This window comes from Xyrauchen texanus, chromosome 30 (assembly GCF_025860055.1).
Source record: "Xyrauchen texanus isolate HMW12.3.18 chromosome 30, RBS_HiC_50CHRs, whole genome shotgun sequence".
In the NCBI taxonomy this organism is placed as follows: domain Eukaryota; kingdom Metazoa; phylum Chordata; class Actinopteri; order Cypriniformes; family Catostomidae; genus Xyrauchen; species Xyrauchen texanus.
In genome coordinates, this window is record NC_068305.1 from 37,954,965 (window position 1) to 37,977,337 (window position 22,373).

The 22,373-nt window shown below is 36.5% G+C and overlaps 1 protein-coding gene across 1 annotated transcript in view; it reads left to right on the top strand.

The window, feature by feature from the left end:
• Nucleotides 1–21,886: 21,886 nt before the first annotated feature.
• dcbld1 (discoidin, CUB and LCCL domain containing 1) overlaps nucleotides 21,887–22,373 on the top strand; it is a 46,721-nt gene continuing 46,234 nt past the window's right edge. The window contains exon 1 of the mRNA XM_052098139.1: nucleotides 21,887–22,057. Within this exon, the coding sequence (XP_051954099.1) occupies nucleotides 21,973–22,057 (85 nt within the window). The 5' untranslated portion in view covers nucleotides 21,887–21,972. The remainder of the gene's footprint in view (nucleotides 22,058–22,373) is intronic.

Below are 22,373 nucleotides of genomic sequence, written 5' to 3' on the forward strand. Positions count from 1 at the left end.
CACTGTACCATTGTGCCACCAGAGTAATTTTTGTGATATGTAGAATTATTTTTAAAAGCTTTCAGAGGTGTTTTTCCACAATAAAGAGTATATAGAATACCCGCAACAATTAGATCATGTTTGCACAGCTAATGTTTTCATTTCGGCCTCCTTTCAAACAATACCAACTCAAAGGTTTTCAGCATACTCAAACTCCACTCAGCTGCCATTTATGTATGGAGACGAAGCGTCACTTTTACTTTTAGGCACCGTGCCTATCTCAGAGTTGATGTTGTGTCTGAAGTGTTAAGCCTGGATATTACATTTCACTGCAGTGCACAGTGTTTCGCTTTTTACAGAAGCTGAAAACCCTACAGAAGCCAATGAATCCAAAGATCTTGTCCTGGGAATTCCAAACATAGCTAATGTGCTGTGCAACAGTTCTTCTGATGGAAGACACAAAGCCTTTGGTTTTGGGGGTCAGGACAAAAAACTCCTTGGTGTCCCCTTCAAAAATTGCTCTTGAGAATTGTTATGTTTATTGTCCCCCCCCAACATTTTGATGCAATTTTCGCCCCTGCTTGGTTTCACAAGAACCTCAAAGGGCTAATGTTAATGGTAGAAGGGTAGATGGCATATGGGTGACTTTTAAAACATGTAAATGGGTGGAATAATCGAAACCCTTGTTGAACATGGGCCTATTTGTGATTTAATTTACAGAAAAGAGGGAGAAACCCCTGAGTTTCTTCTCTATGTTTAGGTTTTAACATTTCCCTCTTCATAAATGAACCCGCACACTCACTACGGCTTTCAGTTTATCCCATGGCAGTGCGCATACAACATTGAATTTTAAATGAATGTGAGTACCCATGTAAACACGGGACATTTGGTCAGACCCAAATCTTGTGGTTGAAATATAAGCATCAACAATGGATTACCAGCTCACATTATCCAATCCCAGATTGTGTGAGCTTTTTGTCACTTCTTCTACAGATTAGAAATATGTAACTTTTTTGGGAATTGGAAAAAGGTTTAGGTTGGCAGATTAGGTTGGGAAAGATCCAGCTGCCAAAACTGTCTACCATGGCATAAAACAAAACTCTAAGCAAAACATACAGTAGGCTGACTTTAACTGAGTTTTATTTATGGCTCTCTGAGCCTAATTCAGTGTCCCGTCAGTTATACATTAAAAGATGTTAACAGAGCATACAATTAAATGCCTAGCTTAACACAGTTCCTGGATCAGATATATAAAATATCCTCAAATACCAAATGCCATTCAGCTTTTTCCTGTGGAGAAAGTGAAAGACAAATGGACAAAACATCTCAGTGTCAGACTGAAGAGTCAATCATCAAATAATTATTTCCCATTAGAGAGACATTTGGGTACAAATTCAAGCAAGGATGTAACCATATATTCAGAAATGGTGGGACCAACTGTAATAATTTAGTAATCAACCATGGGAAAAACCCATATCAGTCACCACTATTCTGAATATGGGATGGGGGGGCATGTTCCCCTCAATGTCTAAGGTGTTCACAGCCCTGATTTGAACACATCTAGGGGTGGGTATGACCAAAATCTTAACCCAGTATGAGTAATTTTATTTCACTGTAACCAACCCAGCAGTAAAAGACCTGTAACTAACACAATATAGTAATTTTTGCAAGAAATTTAACCACAAAATATTACATGCCCATGTAGCAATGCCTATTTTTTGATCATCTTAAATCCTGAAAAATAATAGGGATTTCATCTCATTAGAATTTTTATTTCAAATAATACATTATTTGGTATAAGTAATTTATGTCTTTTTAAATAATGATTTTATTTACTTATTCAGTTGATATTATGTCATGCATTCTGTCATTTTGAGCTAATCTAAGACAGCACTTAAAGTAGCTTGCCACACAGATTACGTTAACAGAACGTGCTAGGACATTAAAAAATAGAAAGGATAAATTACATTCTGATGAGTTGCCAGCTCATGTGGTTATTCCTGTTTCAGGACCTCTTCTGTTCTTAGAATTCACAGGGCCTTGGGTCTTTTTATGGATCAAGGATAAGCTACTATCAATCATGATTGGGCAGTTGCGTCTTCACATAGCATGTTCTGAGTGTTATTATGTCTTCACAGTGACTTCACCAAAGCAGCCCGTGCCAACTCAGGGAAGCTATGTCGTAACTCGCTGCTGTTTCGGAAGACTTGGAAGAACATTGGAAGCTTGGCATCTAGAGGAACAACCTGTGCCGGCAATTGCAGTGATTCTAGAATGTGGATAGGGAAAAGTATCAGGCCATTTCCCACCTATGCTTCTGGTACTTTTCCTTAAGTAACTTTCTAGATGAGAACTCTTAAGAGGAAGTGGAAACCCATGGAGACTTTTCCCCTGTTGCATTCACACACACCAAAGTAATCCTGTTGTGACATCATGTAGTATCAACCATTTTTCTTGTGATGTTTTTTGCACGCGTGATTCCTTAGCAACACAAACAACAAAATCAACAACACCAATGGAGGAGGACTCCGGTATCAGAGTTAAACTTTTGTTAGGGCTGATTTATATAAACTTTGGCTGCGTTGGAAAATGTATACAACTGCCTAATCAGTTAATGGTTTAACAACAGTGGTTTTGTTTGAACTCACTGAACAGTTTATCCATCCTTATACAGCCTCCAAAGACAGCATTTTCCAGTTTTCTGATGTAAACTAGACTTCATGATGGTTTAGTGTAGAACAGAGTTCAATTACTCACTCTCTATAAACATCTAATTATTTAAATCCATCATCCCAGGAAAATTTTATATAGTAATCCAGAAATCACTTTATTTTCTGTATAGTCACACTGTACAAACGGAGATGAAAACTAAAAGTGTGTCTCCCGATGATGTCAAACACACACATACACACATGTGTGAAACGGATGATTCTCTTTGGATACTTTGTTTGTTATATGTTATTTCTATTAAGAGAATTGTAAAATTAGCACAATCCTCTGAATAGCAGGCTAGCTGCTAGTTCGTTTACCTTTGGCAGCTGTGAAGCTCCTCCCCTTTCTCAATGCTTTGTGTGTCATCGTTTTTGACCTATCACAGGCGGCAGCACCTCCCACAGTCTGTCACAGTCCCTATACATCCCCAAAAGTACCTACCCTGGAGTAGGAGCTAAAAATGTCCCCTAAAACGGCTTTGAGGAACTAAAGTTCCTCAGGTGCAAAAGCGCCGAAAAGCACTAATACCGGGGAAAAGTACCTAAAACGGGCTTAAGTACCGCCAGTGAGAAAGGGCCTTCTGTGGTTTGTTTTGGTGGTGTATTTTTCTTTCAAAGGGGTAGACTGTGTCTGATGGTACTGCCTAGAAAGACATTGAAACAAGTAACAATGTGTTCACATCATAAACAACGACAAGGCGATTCGAAGGTTCCGTTTTCGCTCTTAAATTAAATTTTTACTCTGCTGGTGGTAAGATTTAGGGTTTGGGTTTGGGTTAAGGGAGTAGGTTTATTAAAATATCCATTCCTCTTGACTGTATTGCACCATTTACAACTGAAAATACAACTCGCATAGGGTCCCACCCTAGTGAAACTAGTCAACAACACTTCCAGTCATTGCAAAAAATTATTTTCAATACAAGTATTTTTGTCTTGTTTTCCAGTAAAAATATCTAAACAATCTTAAAATGTGATTTATCTACTTTTCAAGCAAAAAGGGATAAGATATTTAGTCTTGTTTTAAGATGCATCTGACAAAACAAGAAAAAAAATCTGCCAATGGGGTAAGAAAAATAAACTTGTTTTCCCTTTGAATTCAGTTTATTTTTCTTACCCCATGGGCAGATTTTTTTTGTTGTCCACTTCTTAGGAGGACAATAGTATGTTTTCTCCTTAGAAATCCTATATTAACTGTGCATTATCACATTGGGAATCAGTGGGTTAATCCAAAAGATGACAAATGTTGCTTTCAAAGGCTTTAAATGGAGTATGATGTAAAGACGGTGTATTTCAAACTATTCTGTGACCAGTGCAGACCAGTGGCGGCTGCTGGTCTTTCAAAGAGGGGAAGCTCATTTTCGGCCTACATTATAAACTTATTTACCCTATTTTTTGCACTAAATCAATCTTAGGTGTTGATCTGCCCTGCTGTTTAATTCTAATTTTTTCCTCGTAAGGAAGACTTTCAAATGGCTTCGCCAAAATCAGGTCGACAATATTAGCACCGTCTGCCATCGTGCGCAGTTTCACCCGTACGACGCTAGCCTAGCCTACTGTATGAATGAATGAACGAACGAAGCGAACGAACGCTCTAAAACAAAATATATTAAACTTGGTAAAACTGAAACAAGGAATGTGGTGTATAATTGTGTGAAATGTATTATGCAAATTGACTAGCAATTTCGCCAAACAAATATAAAGAAATAGGTTGCAGCAGTTTGTCTTTCGACTACACTTGAGAAATCACGATGGGACTGAGCGCGAAATAGCTTCAGTGACTTCTTATAGTACAGATTCGCTGTCAATCAAAAGGAGATGCAGTCTTTCAACAGATCCTCCAATCATCATGCGGAAGCCCGGAGTCCGGGCCAGCCCACTCCTCATTCACCCCCAGAGACGCTGAGTGTCCGTGGGCGGGACATAATCGCAGCATTTATCCAATGACCGTCTATTTTCGGAGCACTGAAAAAAACTGTTCAGAGCAGCCCCATTGAAGTCAATGGACGCTCGGCTTCAACAGGGAAATGCACTGACGCTACGGGAATGTATGAGAAGTAAATCGAGTCAGCCGACCTGCTATATGTAATGTAGCTGATTCTGAACGAACTCGTCTTCGAGATGAACGTGTTCTAACGCATTTTTAGTCAATAAATTGTTTACACAATAGTACATATTTGACCATTATTTTTTTGACATTATAGGGGAAGCTGAGCTTCCCTTGCAGTCTTAAAGAAATCCCCACTGGTGCAGACAGACAGCACACTGGAGGTTAAGTCATTGACTAAATATGGTGCAAAGGAACTTCCTATAGCTTTCCAATGCAGTCATGTGCATTCACTCCTAACATCCAAACAAAAGTTCAGTTTCATGCTACAGATGATGTTTGGACCACTCAACATGTTTGGAAGAGATGGGACAATTGTAGTCAGTACATATATTCAGAATTTTTATTGCATAATTTTATTTTAACATGGCTGGCTGTGATTGGCCATTCCTTCATGACCTGAATGAATTATGCTAATTTCTGATTGCTTCAGCACTGGCTGTCACTTGTTTGTTTGACAGTGCAAAGAGAGAACATTAAGATTTTGTTTTCAAAATTAAAACATAAATAAATGTAATTTAACACAAAATTCAAATCAAGTGAAATCATTTTTATTTGTATCGTTTTTTATTTGTGCTTCTCCCAATACTCATTGTTCCAAAGCTGTTTTTCATCAAATCAGCTGTAATGTCTGTAAAGTCTAAAAAATATGAATAACCAACACTCCTGGAAATATAATAAACAATTTGATACAAAAAAAATATCACCAGATAAAATCACCAGTTTAAAAAAAAACAACTTCAGAATTGCCATTTTTATCTCAGAATTGATCCTTTTGATTTGCCAGGTAAGAAGATGATTGATGAGACTCTTTTCAGAAAATGACACCTGGGTGGACCTTTGGTTTACCTGGGTGGACACACATGTTTGTTTAGGTTGTAGAGAAGATCAGAGGATCAAGGATCAAGCTGCACAACACATGCAGAACCTCAACACATGTCAGCGGAGATATATGACTGGTTTTGGGAATGTGTTCACCTGAGTGTCCTAACATTAGATCTTACACAATATCGGGATTGAGTGTCAGCGTTTTTCAATGTAAACAAGCCTCCAACTTCTAACGCTTCAGCACTTCTTCATGTCCCATGACTTGAGTTACAGCTATAATAGTAAACAAACATGGTCTTGCCTGGACAGGTAACTTGAGAGCCCCGACTTCCTGCTGTGAATCTTTTAAGAGCACAGTTTTAGCCACCCCTGCCATTAGGCCTATCCCCAGGGTGCAGGGGCTTTACGTGATGGGGGGAGGGGGTAGATGGGATGCTACTAATGGACCTTAGCTGTATTAAGCTGAAAGCAGCAACTGAAGGGGAAATGGATGGGGTATAGAGTTAGGGAGAAGAAAGAGAACTGGCATGAGAGGTGGTAGGGTCTGAAACTAAAATGTGATTTGCGTACCTTACCTAGAGCAAGTAATGCCATGAGAAGGTGAAGCGTGAATGTGTTCATTCTGCTAAATCAATCACCACAGATGTGTAAAAATGCTTGCATTAAATCGGAAAACAAATATTCATTAAACACATTTAACGTTATAAATGTGTTTTACACTTGCACTTCAGAACACACACAGACACACACACACAAACAAAATGAAAAAAGTTAAATATCGATACAGAGTGGCACTGCAAATATATATATTGCACACTGCAAAAAAAAAAAAACCTTCCTGTCTTGATTTACAGTAACTTATCTATTCCAAACTAGATATATTTACTTGACCAGCAAAATGCATAAGATATTTTTCAAAGAAATCTGACAAATTTGGGATGATTGGCTGCAATGTCACCCGGGATGGAGAGGTTCGGTGACCTTGGTGTGTGCACATGTTAAGTTTTTACATTTGTACAGAGATGGTTTCACATCTAAAGAATTAAATTGTGCCAAAAAATGACAAAGAAAATGACTAAAACAGCAATTGCGAGTGGGGTGGCCAATGGGGTGGCCAGGCTTCGGTCCATATTGGCCACGGCCACCCCTGGCCACCCCATTGGCCACCCTATACTTCTGCCACTGATAAGCACATACAGTAGAGACTACAAAATGATATTGAATATTTCCACAATTATTGACCGTGCAAAAAGATACTGTTTATTGAACATTTTATTGAACATTACCCCTATTTGGGGTAAATTGTGTCACAAATGGGAACCTGCAGCTTTTATAGGCTATTGGTTGATTTGCAAAGAAATTTAAATAGATAAACAATTATGAAGAAAAAAACAATTCCCAAAACAAGCAAAAATGAAAAAAAAAAGCATACAAAAATATCAAACCTTTTTTTTTTTTGGCCAACAGAAATTGTAATTAATAAATTGTGAAATTCATAAATACTAAAACATGTAAATACATGTGCCAATGTGCCCCGACCTGATATTTACGACAAACACCTGCAGTTTAATAAAACACATTTTACATTTTGATTAAAATCTACTTTCATTATATATCTAACCCTTGCCTGAATGTATCCCAGTGTGGTTTTATTGTGTTTACCATACAACTATAGCAAAAACATGATGATATTGAAATGTCATATTGCCATCGAATTTACATGGCAATAAAATTATCAAATCAGCTTATTAAAAAAATTTAATCTGACAATGCAAGATAATTCACTGATTTTGACATTAAAACGTAAACAGTCGCTTGCGCATATTGGATAACCCGGGAAGAACACGAGTAAATGTGTTTACATGCAACACGATATCGGGGTAATGGGACAAACTATGTGTGTGCCGATTGGTTTATGCTTAAAGCTGCTTTCACACTGCCAGCTAATTTGTCACTGCATGTCGCCAGTGGCTGCGGTTACGTCGCTAGTGGTGTGTATGGAGAGTCTAAACAGCACTGTTTCTTTACAATTAATATTATTATTCAAATATTAGGATCATGTGAGCTCTACCATCATCTCTCATATTGGCTGTCGCTCCCGAAACTCGCTATACATTTGCATAAAGTTAAACAGTCGCCAGCTCTCATTGAAAATGAATGAGATGAGGTAGGTTTGTCGCTGTGTGTCACTGGCAGTGTGAACGCAGCTTAAGCCATTTATGACCTTTGCCTGCCATTGGAAAACTGATTAAGGTGCTTACATGAACTTATCAGGTCATGTAAATGGTTTTCTTCTATCGGGTTAAGGTCATAAATGTTTTTGTAGCAAAATCCAATTGACACATGTTGCCCATTACCCCCAATTTAGTGTTCTCATCGGCTTATCCAAGTGTTGTGCGCATGGTAACTTATGTTTTAATGTCAAAGTACAGAATTCCCCAAATGTAAATGGTTTTTTTCTCTTTCTTTGTCAAATTTCTGGAAGATTTTGATGATTTTTGGTTGTTATTAGTGTATTGGTGTTCATGTAAATGCACTCACTGATGCCACTGCTTGACATTTCATGTCAGCTAACCATTTGGAGATAAAATACAAAAGATTGTGAGATAACAACTCGTTGGTTCATAAACTGCACATACTGTATGTAATCCGAGGATTGAGAAACACCAGTAGACATGCCACTAGCTATCATACACGTAAGCTGTGGCCAGGACTGCAGCGCACATGAACAGGTGGGCATAGCGCCTGTCAAGCAGCCAGAGATTGATGTGATGGTTACAGTGCTGCCTGGTATTCTCTTTCCGCACAGACAGCTGTGCAGCTCTGAAGGGAGATGTGTTGTCTCCTTTAGGGACAAGACACACCGGAGCCCTTCAAATTTTCCAGTGAGTTTGGGTCCAAGAACCGTCATTGTCTTGGCCTGATTTTTCACCAGGTCATGAGTAGGTTACGTTTTATGATTAAACATTGTCGCAGAAACATTGAATTTATTACAGTGCTTAATATTGGATTGATTTGCCTCAAATTCTTTCTTCCTCCTCAAAGTTTATGCTAGTAATTTACAGTAGGTCAAATAATTTAAAGACCCCATGAAATGGCTTGAGTAGCAGAGTTTTCCTTACAGTGTTGATGTATTTCCTATTGAAAATGAGTGGTCCATTTGGCCCATTTTTCCATCAATTCCCATCAGAAAAGAAAATTCCTTTCAGCATCTGCCATGAGTTTAATTAAAATTCTGTCTGATACAAAGTTGAAAAGAAATGGCACACATGTGTTTTACTGGTATAATTGAACATCACCTCAGGTCAGATCAGACAGCCAAGATGAATCAGCACATTTTAATCAATATTTCAAACAAATAGACTCTTTTTTGCTCTAATTTGCTGAGAATAAAGGAGGTGCAGAGGCCACAAATATATTTAAAAAGAAGAGTAATACCTACATTTTGATACTTCTGACCCCAGTTTTAGCACCTTGAAATTAACAACTTAAATCTCATCTTTACATTTAATTCTTTGTGCATCAGGCCTGGATACATTTACAGGGACATGTTTACACTTTCTCCTTGTTTGTTCCAGTTTATTTAACAAAATTGGCTTTATGATTGAGTCATAATCATTAACCTATCTGTATTTACCAATCTCTGCCTGTCTGTCCATTCATCTACATATTCATCTGTCTAAACTGAATATATATATATATATATATATTATTTGAATTTGAATGCTCATTTGAATGATTTTATATGGATGTTTGATTAATTTGAATTGTTTTTCATTTTACTAAAGAATGACATGTTTTTTAATGTCTTCTCTGAGTTTTTAATGCACATGTCTCAAATATTTAAAGTCAACTAGATTAAAAAGATTCTTGATTGGCTGAGTGTTTCGGTTTTATTTTAAGTCACTATCATGGAGATTAGCGTTCATTCTAATTTTTGCTAAGGATAACATTGTTCTTGACAGATTATTTCCATTTTATTGGCCAGGTTTTATAAAGCAGATAGTGTAACTTTACCAGTTTTTGAGAGCAGTGAAGTACCTAACCAAAAAATTATTTGGAGCTTGACATTTTCATTTCAGTTATATAGAATGAACATGATTAGACCTGGTTGGATTTACTGACTTTCCTGAGTATAATTTACCTGTTACAACAAAAACATTATGAGTATGTTAAACTCATAACATATCATGTATCTATATCTATCCATCTGTCTGTCCATCTGTCTATCTGTCTATCTATCTATCTATCTATCTATCTATCTATCTATCTATCTATCTATCTATCTATCTATCTATCTATCTATCTATCTATCTATCTATCTATCTATCTATCTGTCTGTCTGTCTGTCTGTCTGTCTGTCTGTCTGTCTGTCTGTCTGTCTATCTATCTATCTATCTATCCATCTGTCTGTCCATCTGTCTATCTATCTGTCTGACTTTCCTGAGTATAATTTACCTGTTACAACAAAAACATTATGAGTATGTTAAACTCATAACATATCATGTATCTATATCTATCCATCTGTCTGTCCATCTGTCTATCTGTCTATCTATCTATCTATCTATCTATCTATCTATCTGTCTGTCTGTCTGTCTGTCTGTCTGTCTGTCTGTCTGTCTGTCGATCGATCGGTCTGTCCGTCCATCCGTCCGTCCGTCCGTCCGTCCATCCATCTATCTATATATCTATCAATCTATCTATCTATCTATCTGTCTGTCTGTCTGTCTATCTATCTATCTATCTGTCTGTCCGTCCGTCCGTCCGTCTGTCCGTATCTATCTATCTATCTATCTATCTATCTATCTATCTATCTATCTATCTATCTATCTATCTGTCTGTCTGTCTGTCTGTCTGTCTGTCTGTCTGTCTGTCTGTCTGTCTGTCAGTCTATCTATCTGTCTGTCTGTCTGTCTGTCTGTCTGTCTGTCTATCTATCTATCTATCTATCTGTCTGTCTGTCTGTCTGTCTGTCTGTCTGTCTATATATCTATCTATATATATATATATATATCTTTCTCTCTGTCCGTCCGTCCGTCTGTCCATCCATCCATTGTTAAAAGGACTATAAACCTGACTTTGAAAGGTCTATCCCAGAAACATTTTCTTACAGTAATTTAATAATGATTCCTTAGCATTTATAAAGTCTGCAAGGATATGAAGAGATGTCAGGGCCCCTGGAACAGAAGTGTAAGCTCACAGTAAAGGGCCTTATCCTTGCACCTCTCCCTCAAATTCATCCATTCAGTCCTGTGTCGAAACAAGTGTCTTTTATTGTCAGCCAAACCAGTTTTGGCTTAGACACGATTTATCTGTACAGTCCCTTTTGCTCGGCCTAGAATAGCTATTATCCCCCAAAAACCTTAAACCAGATGAAGGTATATTGAGCACTGCAGCATGTGCTTGGTTTTATAAAAGAGTCTTTGGATCTCAAAGACCATGAATGCAAGTTCCATCGCCTCACTCTTTCAATAGTGTTTGTGATGTCTAATTGTGTATTACACTGAGCTTTTTAGATACCTATTTCAACAGTACTTAAAAGTATACTGGGAAAAGTCAGTACTGTACAATACAGTAAGTAGTACATAGAAAAGGGATATGCACATTTGTATGTATACAGTCAATTCATTTTGTGTTACATTGTAAATAAAAATTTGCCTGTCCATTTGTACACATTTCTTACAGGTAAAGTCATATATTGTAAACAGAAAATTGCCACAAAATGTCATTCAGGCAAAAAAAAAAAAAAAAGAAATCAACACTGAAAAAACATTCCATGTCATAGATATTTATGGAATATACATGTGTGTCTGGCTGATTTTGATAATTAAATGGATAATTTTGTATGTGATAGCTCACACGATGAAAGCTCATGCCATGTGCATTCAGTTATTGTGCAAATTGTAGACAATTGTACTTACTCTTTTGCACACATGTGCCAAAACACATGCAATTTGTTTAAATGAATAAGAAATTAAAATCTGGTGTGACAATTTTAATTGTCTTCTCAGGCCTAAATTTGAATCCATGGCATTGAAGAGCCTTCAGGACTTACCACACTCCTTCCACATGCTCCTCAAATGACTCTGCATAACACAGGACATCGTCGAGATACAGAATGCAACACTCATCCCTGAGTGAATCCAGCATTTCTTCCATGCTACGTTAGAATGCCGCAGGAGTGTTGGACAGCCCAAATGGAATCCTCACCCATTTGTATAGTCCCCAGGAGGATGCAGTCATGTGCCTGGACCCTTCCGTTATAAAGTCCTGATGATAAGCCTTCCCTTGCTTAAGGATACTGAACCAGGAATACCCTTCGAGGGTGTCAACCAGGTCTTGAATTCTTAGCAGTGGATGCCTGTCAGGAATGGTCTTCTTATTTAGAAGGCGTAATCAACACAGAGACGTAATGTACCGCCCTTCTTCCTGACACAAACGACTGGGGCAGAGTAGGGAGACTTAGACTTGACCATCCTACCTTTTGTAAGGAGGTCCTGGATGTAATAATTTACTTCCTTGAATAAGGGCTTTGGCACCGATTATTATGCTTCCTGTATGGTATATTATCCTGAAGGTTGATGGACATCTGCAGGCCTGATATGCAACAATATCATTACTGTCTCGGGTGTAAGCAGCGGGCCCCTCATGCAGCATTTTCCTGGCTGTTGTTTGCTGTTCTTGAGTTACATTATGAAGTCAACCGGTGGATCCCACTGTGACGATTTCTCCTCCTCATTGGAGACGGCTGCACAGTGGACCCTCTAGCAACTCACAAGACATGAAAATGTCATAATAAAATCCCTCACTCAGAAAACATGAGTTTGTGCACATTTTTCTTTTCTCAAATTATTCTAGAAAAATACATTCACATAAATGATAAACATATTTTATCACAATTTTATTTGACTATCACAAGTAATAAGCATATAAACAAAGTCTATACAAGCTTCAAAATTCAATCAAGTCTTATTATCAAATAAATGTGAATAATCCACAAAGGGCAACATAGCATGAAGAATTCAATGTCAATCTGAAACATGTAAGTCACACACAAGGTTGCATTAATTACTCGATCCATACTGCGGTTTGATTAGTCTTTATATTTAACAAGAATCACAAGTCTCGCCTCCATCAAATGACTTGAATGGCACTCCGTTAATAAAGCTGATGTATTGAAAAGTGGATCTGGTGAATACAAATATTTAACCTTGTCTTTCTTCAGTAAAATCTGCTTCATTCTTCTAAATTGCTCTTTTACAAAAAACATGTTTTTGGCCCATCATCAAACACTTAACATCACCCCATTCTACTATAAAGTGAATGGCAATACTTGTAGCGACAGAATGTTCTCAAAAGCAAAAAAGCCACACATCAGTTTAAAAGTGCTGTCAATAGCCTATCCTTCATGTGAAAAGGGGTTACCAAGGCCTTACACCATTCTTTCATTGTTCTCTATAGATTAAATCTTTCAGGTATTCCAGCAATCTTCTGGAATGCATCACAAATACTCCAGTAGCATATAAACACATCCATAAGTTTCTTTCATCTTCCTCAATTCTGAAATCTTCAAAAGGGATATTTTCATGCATTGTCTCAGATGCTTTCTAGCCAAAGCATATGCATGAAAAAATTATCAAGACAGCACACTTAAAATCTGGACAGTAATATATGCATTTAACATTCCTATAACGTTACTGTGGAAGCAGTTAATTGTGTTAAATCTAAACATAAAAATTCTGTCTTTATTTATCCTCATGAAATTCTAGACCAGTAGTCTGTATTCTATCAGTAGAACCTGATGCCTCTTTACAGAGGTACTGCTGGTTATAGTGACCAGGGGCTGTCAAGTTCCAAAAAGGACAAAACACACACACACACACACACACACACACGTAGCCAAATACATTTAAATTCAGTTTTTCACAAGTCCTGTCATTTAATCATAGAAAACATTGCCTACTTTAGGTCAGTTACGATCACTACTTTATTTTAAGAATCTGTATTTTCTTTTCATCAGACTAGAAGAAATTTCTCCAAAAAGCTTTTGGAGCAGTGGCTTCTTTCTTGTTAAGCAGTCTTTCAGTTAATGTCAATATAGGACTAATTTTGCTGTGGATATAGATACTTGTCTTCCTGTTTCCTTCAGCGTCTTCACAAGGTCCTTTGCTGTTGTTCTGGGATTGATTTTCACTTTTCACACCAAACTTCGTTCATCTACAGAATATCTCCTTCCATGATGTTTATACTTGCGTACCATTGGTTGTACAGATGAACGTGGTACCTTCAAGCATTTGGAAATCGCTCCCAAGGATGACCCAGACTTGTGGAAGTCCACAATTCTTGGCTGATTTCTTTTAATTTTCTCAAGATGTCAAGCAAAAAGGCACTGAGTTTGAAGGTAGGTCTTAAAATACATTCATAGGTACACCTCCATTTCAGTACACCTCCTATTGGAAGCTTATTGGCTAATTACCTAAAGGAATGACATCTTTTTCTGGAATTTTCCAAGCTGCTTAAAAGGCACAATTAACTTAGTGTATTTAAACTTCTGACCCACTGGAGTTGTGATATAATCAATTAAAAGTGAAACAATCTGCCTGTAAACAATTGTTGACAAATTACTCATATCATGCACAAAGTAGATGTCCTAAACGACTTTCTAAAACTATAGTTTGCTAATATGAAATCTGTGGATTGGTTAAAACATTAGTTTTAATAACTTCAACCTAAGTGTATGTAAACTTCAGACTTCAACTTGACGTACTCATGCACACAAACACAAAAGCTTTTTTTAAATTAGTACATACAACATGTGCGCTTTATTCCAAAGCCACATGATACTTTTATGTGAGGAACCCTTTAAAGGATAATTTTCTTACTTAGTATTTTGTCTTATTTTGCTGCAAACATCCTTATAATCCTAAAAAATTTGCTTGAGAAAAACAATGGCATTAAGTCTTGTTTTCAGAGAAATCCAATAATATTAAGTTACATTTATGCTTCAAACAAGAAAAAACTTTTGCCAGTGGGTAAGAAAAATAAACTTACCCATACTTACCAAAAACTTACACAAAGTTTCTACATTTTTTTAGATTTCTGTGCAAAAAGACAAAATATTGTATATCTTTTTTGCTTCTCAAATAAATGTATCTTACTTTGAGAAGGTTTAGATATTTTTACTGGAAAACAAGACAAAAATACCGTTCTTTATACGAATAGCACATATGCAAGCTATTTCACTGATATTTTTCATGCCTGTGACTTGGTCCAGAATGAAAAAGGGGAGTCTTGTGATGTCACCTGAATGCAGACATGGTCTAGACGTGAGATATGAGTACTGTAAATATGCCAGAGTTTTCATCATTGGGTCAATTATTTCTTTAAATAACTGTTTAACAAATAGTATGTGAGCAATGAGGTAAAACACTAACCTGTGCTGTTACAGTGGACCCTCGCAAAGCTGTGTTATTTGTGTTTTGATTTGTTGTCATTGATAAATAAATCTACAACCATTGCATTTGATCATGATGTCATCCTCAAGAGCAGGGGTCCCAGATGATTTCTCTAAAGAAATTATAGTTGAAAGAAAAGTAAGAAGTCAAACATTGACTGAGTTGTTGAACTCAGTCAAAAAAAACACAAAGGTTTCTGTGTTATTGTATGTTATTACTATGTTACAGTGAGTGTTTTACTGTCATTAGAGAGATAAAACTGTCACGATAACAGACAATTTCTTACATACATCACCAAGGGAGTAAAATTATATAACTCCAGAAAACAAAGAATGTTCTCTGAACGTTAGTGTATGGTTCACATTTTTGGGTAGGAATTAATTTTGAACATTTAAAGAATGTTCTTTTTAGGTTTTATTTAACCATAGGTAACCGTAAACTAATGTTTCCAGAACGTTTTAAAAAACCTAATTATTGTTAGGTGAGTTTTTACTTTAACAATGAAATACAGAAAAAGAACAAAGCCTGTTTATCTTGATTTGGCAGGTGAACAAAGAGCATGTTCCCAGTCTAATCACAATATAAAAGCCAGATTCGGATTTAGCATTTTGGTAATAGTCTAATTATGTTTGTATAGTCCAGCTGTTTTTAAGAAAGAAAGAAAGTTTCAAAAAGTATAAACAGAAATATAGCTGCAAGCAGCAATGCGATTTCTCCTCAAAATGGCAAATCATTTAAAATTGATCAGTAGATGGTTGGGGTTAAACCCTCCTAATGGAGGAATCAAAAAACCATGTCTTTCTGAATCCTAAACAAAAAAATTTCAGTGTACAGGAAAATCCATCATGCCGGACCTTATGGATCCTTGAGGATTTTTTGTTCCCAATGAGAAATGAGGTATGTACATTACGTTTCAGAAGAATTGAATAAATTGGGTGGAAATGACATCACTTTGAAAATAGGACATTTGGGCATGGCTTGTAGCACCCCTAAGGGCGCATTTGGGCCACTCTTGGTGTGGGGTTTCCTGTTGGCCTGTAGTACAATGTACATAATTACAAAAAAATTTAACCAGAAAATGGCTCTTTTCGGTATGGCTTGTAGCGCCCCTAAGAGCAAATGTTTGCCATTATTGGTTTAGGGGTTACCGTTGGCCTGTAGTATCAATGTACAAAATTAGAAACTTTTTGCCCCAAAAATTGGACTTTTGGGCATGGCCTGTAGAGCCCCCTAAAAGCAAATGTGGGCCATTCTTTGCATAGTACTTCAGAGTGATGTCATCTTGAACAGTGTTAGGTTTGAAAAACCATCAGTCAAAATGACATTTGATTTATTGGCACATATATATTGAGGCAATGTGGACCTTTACATAAAAACACCCCTTTCAGCCATTTTGTGTTTTATTCGTTTTTGCTAAGTAACGTATTGAAAGACATCAGTTATACACATGTGTACCAAATTTCAAGTCAATTAGAGCTATGGTTTAGAAGAAGATTTTTGTAGGTTTTTTTTTAATTTTCACTGTACAGGAAAATCTATCATGGTGGAAACTATGGGTCCTCGATGGTTTTTGTTCCCCATGAGAAATGAGCCATGTACACCAAGTTTCAGAATAATTGGACAAATGGGGTGGAAATACCATCACTTTGAAAATGGGACATTTGGGCATGGTCTGTAGTTCCCCCTAAGGGTGAATGTGGGCCATTCTTGGTTTGTGGGTTCCTGTTGGCCTGTAGTATCAATGTACCAAATTCGGAAAAAAATTACCAGAAAATGGGAGTTTTAGGCATAGCCTGAAGCGCCCCCTAAGGGCGAATGTGGGCCATTCTTGGTTTGTGAGTTCCTGTTGGCCTGTAGTAGCAATGTACCAAATTAGAACATTTTTGACCAGACATTTTGAATTTTGGGCATGGCCCGTAGCGCCCCCTAAGGGCGAATATGGGCCGTTCTTTGCGCAGTACTTCAGAGTGATGTCATCTTGAAGCATGTTAGGTTTGAAAAACCATCAGTCAAAATTACATTTGATTTATTGACACATATTGATAAAATGTGGACATTTACTTAAATACGCCACTTTCAGCCATTTTGTTTCATATTAATTTTTGCTACTTAACGTTTTCAAAGACATCAATTCTACACATGTGTACCAAATTTCAAGTCAATTGGAGCTACGGTTCAGGAGAAGAACAGTTTTGTAGGTTTTCCCAAATTTTCACTGTACAGGAAAATCCATCATGGCGGAAGTTATGGGTCCTGTAGCGCCAGCTATGGGCGAATGTTGGCCATTCTTGGTGTGGGGTTACCTGTTGGCACGGAGTATCAATGTGCCAATTTAGAAACATTTTGACCAGTGACTTTTTGAGATATTGGGGCTCAAGGAGAATAATATATATATATAAAATAATAATAATAATAAAACCATCAACAACAATAGATTTCCTCCTACCAGAGGAATCTAATAAGCAACATTTAGAGTGATGTGTACTTGCTCTGTTAACATTTAGATTTTTACAGGGAGTTCAGACAGCTGTAGAAACCCGAGTGTGAATGAGACATTATGTTCTTACTGCCTCTGTATTACAATACAGTCCTTCATTCACATCAAATGTCTGTGATGATACAGTTGTGAGCTGCACTTGTGAATGATCTGAGCCATTACTACTCAGATTGTTACACAATACTTTGTGGTTCTATGTATTTCTGTCACAGTTATCAGATACAGAGTGACTGCATTTATTATTACTTAGCTTATGCTTGTATAGATTTTCACTTCTCAATGAAATAAGACTGCTTTGATCCAGAAGATTCAGAAGAGTGCTAATATCAAAGAAATATAATCAACAGCGCCATCTAGTGCTTTTCTCTAGATTTCACTAGGTTGCAACAACGCGTATGCAAGTAATTTAGTGTTTCAATTCAGTATGTCAGTGAAAGGAATGCATTATATAACAAACTTTCTGGTTGTGTTAGATAAAAAAATATTATTGACATTATTATCTGTTTTAGATGGTATAAAATTACAAGATATTACCTCTATTCATCATGTATATATAGGCCTGTGGTTTGTTTTAAATTTAGTTTTGTATTATTTGTGTTGCTTTATTTTCTTGCAAATATATACATAAAACAGTGCAGTCTTCAAAACTAATTATTTTATGCTGCCACTGTGCTGAAAGTGTTGCTGCGGTGAAAACGGTGAAATAAAACAACTTTTTTCAGGTGGAAATAATATGTTTTCCATACTATCCCACACATATTTCTGTGTGTGGTGTGATTTGTATCCACAAGAGGGCGCAATAGCTTTTGAAATTTGGCCTGCTGAAACTGATTCAGAGTCAAGATCATTCAAATTATTCAGACTGATCTCCACTTCTGAGTGACATATAAGATTTACTATATACAGATCTGAAAATAGGATAACTGTTGTTTTATATAACATTTTAAATTATTAAATTGTAAAAATGTATTAATTCATATAAATATCATTATATACAATAAAAATATGCTAAAACTGCAACTGCTCAGTTTGTTGTATCCATTGGGCTTTATGGGAATAATGCTAAAAGGAACTACTAAACTGGAAAGATTAGCGTCTCTCTGGTGTAATCATTAATTGATCTTTGCACGATAAGTGGCCACTGGGTTTGTCAAATTACTGCAATAAAACTTTATGGTCTAGGATGTTAAAGACAGGCCTGTGATATCCTGGGACAGGGGACGTGTCATATGGTTTTGAGATTGCCAAGAGCTATATGTTTGGGGAAATCCATAGAAAATTACATATAAAGCCTTTTAGAATAAACCGTAGTGATTTTGTTTTTATTCAGTCCATTTGTCAATGATAATAAGAAGAATTATACATCTTATATTATATAACATATATAGTATATAAAATGGGGGCCCGACATTAATATGTACTGATCTGTTGTCTTACAACAGAATATCTGCATCTCTGAAAGTGCTTTGAAGCCACCATAAACTGATGAAGGTTAGTCAGATTGACCTAATCATTAAAACTTCAAACCACACGACTGGATTCTTATGAACTATTAACTCTCATTTGCACTCACTCTCAGTATTAATTTTATTCCAAATTGGCCTATCTGTATGACCATTTATAATACACTAAATATCTACACTGGGCATCGAGATTATTTAATGTGTCAACAGTATACTTTACTATGCTCAATTCCTATATTATGTTTTATACTATACATTATACATACTAAATTTACTAAGTACCCAGTATCTATTCCAATTATCTATGCTATGTTTATTAACAATACAATGCTCAGAATCTGTACTCTACATACTATACTATGCACTCAACATCTAATTATACTCAGTATCTATGATGATATACTCATAAACTTTAAATACACATTTTGTATTATAACATATACTGTATACACAATCTACAGTATTGTTAAATACAATATATTCATACTTACTATATATCATTTTCATACTATGTATATATTATATGTATCTACAATCAATTAAATAGGCTACACAATCTATTGATATCAGTGTAATATGCTAGAGTTAAGAAGCATAATATAGTGTGCATACTACATATTAAGAAGGTAACTTACGAAACTCATTAACCATACCAGTTATATATATATATATACACTGAGATAATATACAGTGTATTTATTGTTTAATTACTGAGTATAGTATACATGTTTAGAAAGATAGATACAAGACACAAGATAGATACAAGTTTACAAAAAAAGAAACGTCCCTTTTTCAGGACACTGTATTTTAAAGATAATTTTGTAAAAATCCAAATAACTTTACAGATATTTATTGTAAAGGATCTAAAGAATGTTTACCATGCTTGTTCAATGAACCATAAGCAAGGATCGGTGATGATCTGGGGGTGCTTCAGCAAGGCTGGAAATGGGCAGATTCATCTCTGTGAAGGATGCTTCAATCAAGCCACAAACAAGGTTATCCTGGAAGAAAACTTTCTTCCTTCTGCTTTGACAATGTTCCCCAACTCTGAGGATTGTTTTTTCCAGCAGGACAATGCTCCATGCAAAACAGCCAGGTCAGTCAAGGTGTGGATGGAGGACCACCAGATCAAGAAACCGTCATGGCCAGCCCAATCTCCAGACCTGAACCTCATTGAAAACCTCTGGAATATGATCAAGAGGAAGATGGATGGGCCACAAGCCATCAAACAAAGCTGAACTGCTTGAATTTTTGAGCCAGAAGTGGCATAAATTCACTGGTAGAGAGCATGCCAAGACGCATAAAAGCTGTGATTGAAAATCAGGGTTATTCCCCCACATATTGATTTCTGAACTTAAGTTAAAACATTAGTATTGTGTTGTTTAAAAATGAATATGAACTTGTTTTCTTTGCATTATTCGAGGTCGGAAATGTTGTCAGTAGTTCATAGAATAAAACAAAAATGTTCATTTTACTCAAACACATACAGTGTATATAAATAGTAAATCCAGAGAAACTGATAATTTTCCAGAGCTGTATAGTATTGTACAATATAATATTCATACTTAATATATGATTGTCATACTATATCTACTAAAATGTAATAGGCTACAATATCTATAGCCTTCTCTATACTACATGACATACTACATATTAAGTGGCTTTACTAGTATACTATAAATGCACTATACTATGTCTATACTAATCATCTATGCTATATTTACTAACAATGTACTTTTACTCTACATGCTATTTACACTATGCACTCAATATCTATAATATACTAATATACTATATTATATATAACTATTACATTTACATTTACATTTATGCATTTGGCAGATGCTTTTATCCAAAGCGACTTACAGTGCACTTATTACAGGGACAATCCCCCCGGAGCAACCTGGAGTTAGGTGCCTTGCTTCTGATTAACAGTTATGTGGTTTAGTGGTTTATTTACTATACAACAATACAGTATTGCACAATATACTATTATTATATGTAATATATTCTGTTATTTAATTTTCAATCTATAAAATCTATTAGTATCTACAAATCATTTAACTGGGGGGGGGTCTTCTCAGACACGGGCAGACGTTGTCATTGACCATGCGTGGCACGGACGGGTTAAGCCGTTGCACACCGTCTACAGGACTTGAGTGGGGTCAGAGTTGGGGTGGACAAGATCATTTTAAGGGTGGCAGCTGCCACCCGTGCCACCCTTCTGGCCCCACCGCTGCACACCACATATCCTACATCAATCTGACTACACACAGATTGTATATTCTATCAGTAAATATACAATACACACACTATAGGGCCTACAGTACAGACTAATTAGTGCCTCATATTTCATTGTATACTACATTTAAGCAGCTATACTCAGTATCCATATAAGTACACTTTCTAGACTATACTCCATAGGCTACTGCATATCTTTCTTTTTAAACTATATATCTTACATATCTTTTAAATTATATATACTATTCTTAGTTTTTATGCTAGTATAGGCCTACTTACAATAAACATACATACTAACTGTACTGTACTACTACTACTGTATGTAACTATGCTGAATTCATTAGTGTATCTATACCATGTATCTACAGGCTATTAACTAACAATACTACTGTATGATCTGTACCTTTACTATGCATGCTATTTAAACTATAATACTGAAATATATTACACTGATTCAGTAAATAGTCTTTCAGTGTCTTATAGTGAAGTAACCGACTGCCAGACGCAAGGCAGACCCGTCAGACTGGTCTAGTGACCGCTTGGTGCCGCCTGTGGGGAAAACACAGGCGCTTGAGCAGCGTGGGCTGTGGGTCCACAGACACAAGTACACGAGTATTCTCCCGGTAAACATGCTCCCGTGAAGCTTCTCCAATGTGTCTTCGCGTTTTTCTCTCTTATTTCAAGGAGGTTTTACATGGAGATGTCTGGACTTATTTTACTGCATGGACTGATTCTCGTCTGTTTAACAATTCACCCGCTTGTGTTCGCCGAGAAACCGGGTAAGTGAACAAAAACAAGGCAAGTGAACAAAAGGGGTTTGGGTCTGCTGTTTGGAGATCCGCGTTTCGAGGCGGTTAAGGTTACTGACTGAGGACTTTTTGCTGTAAATTTGTAACATCCATCGATACTTTTGTATCTTTGAAAGTACATTTACAACAGCCGCCTACGAGAAGTTACGGTGATGCAAAGTTTGCTACATTAGTTTCAAAAATCCCGAATTGAATTTAATCTGGTTAGAAATAGTATAATTGGACGAACCATTAAAACAGGATCTGTGTTTGTCTTTTTGCTCAGCTTTACCAGCTGGTACATGAT